Here is a 7949-nt window from a genome sequence, read left to right as displayed (position 1 = left end):
CCCTGTTAAACTAAGTGCGGCCTAACTACAGTCTCAGTGGTAGGGACATAGGAAACGTAGAAAAAGGACTTTACTGAGGAGAGATTAGGGCAGAAATGAGCAATGCGGTTTTAACTAAGTCCAAAAAGACTTATTTGGAACAGACCATGGCTTTATGCAAATTAGTGTGCGACGATATTGTATTACAAATGACACTTTTTAAATGCCCAATTTGAAACTAGACGTAGCTTCATTATAAACGATAGCTGGCGTAAAAAAAAATAACTTTCATCCTGAAACAATTAAGGATGTAGCTGCCAAGGAGTCTCACTGTCACTATAAAAAGAAACAGATAGGAGGGTTCGTCTCAAAAGCAAAACCAGGACGGGTGTCGCAGACGATCGTTGGGGTCGGGCTGGGGGATAGAGATATCAGCTAAGATAAGATAATCCTTTAGGGCAATTATAATGGGGAAGTACACGGCATGTCATAACAATTTACAAATAATATCCAGCCCTGTCGATCTATATATTTTGCGACATTTAATACGATGCGTTCCTATGGTTATCAGGTATCATACTCTTTTACATATCTCAACATAAACTTCATGAAAGAAAGACACGTTTTTTTCTATTTCCGACAGTACTTTAGTGACATGATGGGAGGAAGTGCACTCGTAGTGTCGTATTGAATCCAGGCTTGCTGTTTTCTTCTTGCACATGATGCCTATATGTGGAGAGATGGACTAAGAGATACATGAATTATGACCGATAACATAATGAAAGTATTAATAGCTGTTGTTCGTAATATCATTCACTAGATTGTCGTACATACTGAGACGCTAAATACAGCAAATTATATGTTCGTATTGCATACAGATGGATGAATGACCGATAGCACGATGGAAATATTAATAAGGTGTCGTAGAATCAACCTCCCATTGCAGGTACCCGTGAAGGTCCGGGTAAGAATTGGTCTTCAGTAAGCCATGCTTGTCGTGAGAGGCGACTAACGGGGTTGGGTGGTCTGGCTCGCTGACTTGGTTGACACATGTCATCGTGACCCAATTGCGTAGCTCGATGCTCATGATGTTGATCACTGGATTGTCTGGACCGGACTCGATTATTTACAGACGTCCGCCATATAGCTGGAATACTGCTGAGTAAACCAACCAACACATTGCAGGGACTGTTATAGAAAAATAATACGTATTATCTTCAAGGTGACCTCTTCAATGTGAGTCACGTGCTTCTATATCATAGTTGAATCAACGTGTCCAGACTTTATTGATAAGAGTACCTCAGTCTAGCAAGAAGACTGTGGTGTCCGAGCCTCCAATATGCTACGAGGAATCCTTGTCTTGACCTTCGTGTCGTGCTGCTGGGCTGGTTGCTGTATGCCAAAACAATGGGAAGGACTTCAGAATGTAATTGGACAGTCAGTCACGAGTGGAAAGGCTGCAGCATTTCTGGTATTTTGGTTTGGTTTTTGGTTTGTGTTTTTTTTCTGACGAAACTAAAAAATAGCTCTTCGGATATTTAGCGTTCGTCAGAAACCCCCAATACGTGAACACGCAAGTTCCAGCGCTTCGTAAAAGATGTTGTTGTTTTTCTGCAATATAGATGTTAGTCTAGATGAAACCCTACATTCCTAAAATATGTCACAACAACAGACTCAGCTATCAAAGCAATACCCGGTTAGCTGACCCAATGACCTAATAATGCTTGGCTCTTATTCGATGAGTGAGTCAGTTAAAGGACACATCGCATCCACTATATTGCACCCATATCGACATACTTATTCAATCAGGTTTCAACAGATTTTAATAATATGGTTGGTAAGAGAGGTAACCGCTTTGAAGGCATAGCAAATTTGAGGGAGTGAGTGATGAGTTTAGTTTTACGCCGCTTTTAGCAATATGGACTTCACACATTGTACCCATGTGGGGAATCGAACCCGGATCCTCGGTGTGACAAGCTAGCCCACCGTCTGCCGTTCGTTAACTCCAAGTTAGGTGTATCGGTAAAACGTTAAGCAAAATCAAGGGCAAAATATTGCACAATCAACGGCATTGGATTATGAGACAGTGTACGTCTACTGAAGTGCAAGTCCTCAAGTGAGTGATTTAAGTTTGGACGCCACCTTTAGCAACATTCTAGCAATATCAAAGGATACAAGAAACGGGCTTTACACATTATACCGATGTGAGGAATCGAACCTGGGTCTTCGGCGTGACGAGCGGACGCTTTAACCGCTAGGTTACCCCAATCGTCCTCCAAAGCAATTTCGATATACCAGTGGAATTAGTGAACGCACACGCACACACGCACACATCGCTGTATAAGTGTAATAATCTTCATCTGCCTTATCTTGTTTTATTACTCTCTGTTCCAGGTCACAAATGTCATCTCCTATGATGGAACAAACTCGAGAGTTGCTCTTATCATGAACAGCACAGCTGGGTCCGTCCAGACAGTGATTCGAGTCATACACAACTACAACAAGGTGGGTACTTTCAGTAATCTACCCTTACGATATCAGGATCCGCTGAGCCAATACACAAGAACGTCTGTTTCCGTATTCACAAACCTATGTATTAGTATGAATATCGTTATATTAATATAAGCACGGGAATATTTCATTTGAAACCTCCGGCTGACGCCGTCGGTTCCAAATGAATTCCCGTGCTTCAAATACTCAATAACACCCGGAAATTGGCCAACACATGATGTTTATCTCCTAATTTAATACAATGCCCTGACAATGTTGTGACGTCATGAACTTGATGACGTCACAATGCTATGACATCGCTGCACTGCAAGTCTAATGGCAGTACCGTGTTCAGAGATGGACATTTTTCATTGAAAACTAATGAAGAATGATTTTTTATAATAAATGGGATCTCACCCTTGTGTCTTCGTATATCAAATATATCAACACAAGTTGATAACAGTAAAAATAGTGCATCTTTATCAACTTGTCTATTTGATATCAAAAGACAGTCGGTGAGATTTTCGATGTATCTATATATATTTGATAGAAACAATCAATTTCTTGTAAAGTCAAAAGGAGACCCAGTGACATGTAACCATGGTGATGCCCATCCGAAGTCAATTCACGCTATTTACATTTGAGTCAAGAGTTAAGGCAAGAGTTAAGGCAAGATACATACAAGAACCCATACATTTCAACTCAATGAAATATTTGCATATTGTTTTTGTGCACATGGCGAGGTACTGATATAGACAACAATCCTAACATAATTCCCCAAGAATGAGGATATATGAAAACTAAATAACACAAAACTTAAACTTAAACTTATAAATATACTTCGCAGTTTTTAATACTTCAAAACTGTTTTCGCATATTTACAATTGAGTAAACTTAAACATACTTATATTTTCCAATGATATATTACTTAAATATTATTTTTGTATTGCTCCATATTTTGGACAAATCAAGAGTAATTGGTAGTCATCTTCTATTTCGTTAGTACAAAATGGACATAATCTATCAACAAGTGGGATTTCAGGCACACTCCATCTTCCTTCTTCAATCACAAGCATATGTGAACTGAGACGGAAATGTCCAAGTGCAATTCTGTACTTTTTAACATCAAAAAGTACAGAATGTTAAGTACATTGTATTTCTCGATGCACAGAGTTTCCTTAATATCAGTTTACAATCTAGTTTCATGATCACCTAATTTTTACCTTCCCAGGGGATCCAGTATAATATTGACCTTCTGACCAACAAATGTACGAAAAGCAAGATCGTTGGATCGATTATACCAGCGTGTGTCCCAGGTAAGATTCAGCTGTGTGACTTTCATCGTTACAAAATATTTTTCTTTTTTTCGCTATGTTCGCCGAGGCAATCGGTAGCCCAGTGGTTAAAACGTTCGTTCGTCACGCCGAAGACCCATGTACGATTCCCCACATGGGTACACTGTGTGAAGCCCATTTCTGACGTCTTTAAGCCATCTAAGGAGCTATAGGACGAATTAATCTAAAAAATCGCACGCTTCACCCAACTAATGATACCATCAGAATCCGTGCCAGTACTTCGACCCCAACCTCCCTTCTGAAGAAGAAATCATTATGTTACAAGTTGTGTCATGCAAAATCAATTTGGTTATCAATCATATACATATTTTACTACAACTGGTATGTAGTTTTAATTTTTTTTACTCTATGAAAACGTAGAAAAATCAGCAAAATGACGAGCTTAATACACACTTTATATACTGACTGAAAATCTTTCTTCAAATGACGTCACTTCCGGTTCACTGCAGTGTTACGTAACCTCTCTGTGGTTTCGTTGGCGGGCGAGAGTGAAGTAGACGGCTTTTTGGCAACTTTTAATGGCTCGGTATTAATTAAACACAAGTCTTTAACGAATGAATTTGGTCTTCCGCTGAAGACTAACCACAAGTCTTTCATATGTAATGGTTAAAAGTGTACACAAAAACAAAGTTTATTCGTTCTTTAAGGAAGCCATAATATGTATGGGGTAGCCAAGTGATTAGAATGATCGCTCGTTACGCCAAACGCCTGGGTTCGATTCCCCACATGGGTACAATGAGTGAAGCCCATTTTTGCTGTCTCCTGAGTGATATTACTAGAATAATGCTAAAAGCCGCGTAAACCATAGTCGCTTACTCCAGCCTTAGGATGCACAGACGTGAATGAATAGAACATTGTACAGGGTTGAGACGATCATTAAATGATTCGTTAGTCCAATGTATTTAAATTTTATTCCTCTTTATATCCAGACAACGCTGTGAAAGGTCAGTCTGTGTATTTTGGTGGCGGAAAGAACCGACTTCCAGGGGATACATATTTTTGGAATCAGAAAGCCCCCAGTGTCAACGTCGATATCGGCCTCACCGTGTCCCCAGACGGCACCGAATGCTACCCTGTAGGCGAAGTCGCTACTGGAACAGCAAATACTGGTAATATGCCCATCTTGGTGGCTGTCTATCGATATAGATCATAGAGCTTGATACCCGTTAACTACACATCTATAGATTATCGATTAATACCGGAGAGGGAACTTTGAGCAAAAAGTCTCCAAGAAACGGATATATTTCACATCAATGGTGAGTGGCGACATGTTTTTGAATGGGCTATTAACTAAACTCACTCCCTCACTCACCTTAGTGGGGGTGATCTGCCTTCAGTTGGCTGTGATCTATATACATTGTATTTTCTCTACGAGTAAAATACTTTAGATTGATATGCTTGTTTTACGTATATATGATTTTCAAGTCGTTTTAACTATCCTTCGTCGACAGGAATTTGTAGACTGTGTTTAGGTTTCACGAGTGTATAACCTGTTCTCGTCACGATGTGTCTGAAATACTGTCCATGTGACTAACTCACTCTTAACTCATTCAATCTAATAACATATTTTTAAATGTTTCATCTTGTGTTTCCTTTTAAGCGCGAGTGTTTGAAACAGTGGGGTTCCTTAATATCACCAAAGGAATCAATGACCCTTCCGTGTTTACTCCTCCTCCTTCCTGCAACCAGGTAGGACTTCGTCATCCGTTTGTTTGTTACTTGTTACTTAAAGCGTTCGCGCCGAAGACCCGGGCTCGATTCTCCACATATGTACAATAGATGAAGCCCATTTCTGGTGTCCACTGCAGTGATCTTACAGGAACATTGCTAAAAGGGGCGTAAAGCTAAAGCCACTCACTCACTCACTCATCTAAAACTAAGGGATCATTGTTAGCAAGTCCGTTTCTTGCGCAAGCTGATGAAGGGAAGAGAACATTGTTTGTTGTTTAACGCCGCACTCAACAATTTTCCAACTAGTTTCAACTATGAGCCGGCAGAATGCAAATAATCGAATCGGGACCAGACAATCCAGTGATCAACAGCATGAACATCAATCTACACACGTGGGAACCGATGACACGTGTCAACCAAGTCAGCGAGCCTGACCACCTGATCCCGTTAGCCGTCTCTTACGACAAGCATGTGTTCCTGAAGAACACTTCTAGCCCGTATGGTTTTCTTGTATATTCATGATACCAACTTCAAATGGCATGAAATGTAAGCTAACGTTTGATTTTCAAGACTCATTGTGAAAATAAGATGAAATTTCAAGTTCGTATATTCAGTTTTCAAGATCGTGAGCTCGTGATTGTATTTCACGCCTTTTTAGGAGAGGGGGGCTGTTTGTTTGTTTTTCATCGTTTTTTTCGAGATACATTACATGAAACAAATAAACACATTTGTGTAAAGTTTGTAACCCAATCTTTTAATACTTACTTCCCCTACTGGACCTATTGACTGTTTTATCAGCAAGTTTGTAAGTTTTCCCAAAGGTTGTGTGCATAATATTTCAGTCTTTTAGCAGACGTACCAGGGAACTGTTATGTCTGACGTAACGGGTTGGGCGGTGGGGTAGCCTAGTGGTTAAAGCGTTCGAATCCCCACATGGGTACAATGTGTGAAGCTCATTTCTGGTGTCCCCTGCTTTGATATTGCTTGAAGATTGCTAAAAGCGGCGTAAAACCATACTCAGTCAGTACTCATCACTAAACTTACATGAGAGTCGAAAACTGTGCCTATGCTACTACACAACACACAGCTTCTTAACATATGCCAACTTTATAAGTTCAAATCTTAATGTGCTAAGTTGACATTTGAAGTTATTAGCAAATTTGTAGACCATTACATTGGCATTTGTCCGACTCCGTGGTGTAGTGGTTAGAGCGTCCGCCCGGAGAGCGGAAGGGCGCGGGTTCGATCCCCGGCCACATCATAGCAAAATACGTTAAAATATGGTACTTGTTGGTCCCTGCCTGGCGCTCGGCATTAATGGGTACAACCAGGACTGGTCGGCTCGGAGTCAGTATAATGTGTCTGAGTGGGGTATACATGCTTCACTGCGGCATGGTATCTCAGTGGGCTAGCACTATAAAACCAGCTTAAGTCTGGGCTAGTACAAGCAGCCGCACATACACACGCATGCACGTCATCATATGAGAGGAATATTATTAAGTGCGACGTTAAACCCCATTTCACCTCACCTTACATTGACATTTCAACTCTCGTAACTACCATATTACGTTGAATATGATTGTTAATATGAAATGTGTTTTAGTTCTTTTAATGTAACTGTCTAGTATGTGTTTTCTGCAATCTTTCCAGGTTCCAATCACTGAGGGGACATTCAAGCGGAGGTACAGGTTCCTTGGTTTGTAATGGACACAGCTGCACAAACTGCAGACAAATGTCACCCATCATTTTTAGAAATAAAAGGCAACTCTGTCACAATACTGGGATGTACAGGGATATTGCATACATACATTTCAGTATATACTGCATACTGATATAATGACTAGTTAGTGTCTGGACATATATATTGTCTACATTTGTGAACGAATTCAGAAAGTTTTAGGATTACTTGAATCCAAACTGAAAGTCCAAATGATTAAAGGAGAAAACAAACGAAAACAAAACTTTTGATATATTGTAAAGGATATTCTAAAAGTCACATTCCGTGATTAAAATTGAACAAAAAGTTTGTAAAATAGCAATAAAAACATTAATCACTTAGTATAAAGTTGATGATCTTTTCATCACTCTGGTCACAGAATTTAACCAAATCATTGGTGCCAGTGCCCCAAAGACGCTCTTTCTGTCTTCATTGAGTGTTGCAAAGTTTAGGAGTACATGTTTTGCGCAGTTTTGTACATACTTGTCACATAGGGCACACTGTCTCGCAAAGATTTTCATGCTAGCTATTTTCACAACAGATGCTAATTTTACTTGGAACTTGTGATGAACATAGGCTATTTTCCATAGTAAGTTTGTAGTTAATTCTGGATGGATAAGAGATTCATGATTCCTGTGGCATATGCGTGCCCCAAATCACATTTTGAGAATATTTCAGAATCGTCAAGAGAACCGTGCCATCTTACAATTTTGGGAGGTTGAAGTTTTAGGAATTTT

At 39.8% G+C, this 7949-nt stretch overlaps 1 protein-coding gene across 1 annotated transcript; it reads left to right on the top strand.

The window, feature by feature from the left end:
- Window positions 1-1239: 1239 nt before the first annotated feature.
- On the top strand, window positions 1240-7268 carry LOC124263452 (mammalian ependymin-related protein 1-like). The gene is made up of 6 exons (XM_046698099.1): window positions 1240-1450; window positions 2374-2484; window positions 3701-3785; window positions 4754-4933; window positions 5425-5513; window positions 7146-7268. The coding sequence occupies exons 1-6, from the start codon at window positions 1319-1321 to the stop codon at window positions 7197-7199; spliced, it is 651 nt and encodes a 216-aa protein (XP_046554055.1). The 5' UTR covers window positions 1240-1318; the 3' UTR covers window positions 7200-7268.
- Window positions 7269-7949: the final 681 nt, after the last annotated feature.

The sequence above is a fragment of the Haliotis rubra genome, unplaced genomic scaffold, assembly GCF_003918875.1.
Source record: "Haliotis rubra isolate DU_JTF1 unplaced genomic scaffold, ASM391887v1 Scf883, whole genome shotgun sequence".
NCBI lineage: Eukaryota > Metazoa > Mollusca > Gastropoda > Lepetellida > Haliotidae > Haliotis > Haliotis rubra.
The sequence above is the reverse complement of the archived record's forward strand: the minus strand, read 5'-3'. Positions and strand labels throughout refer to the sequence as shown.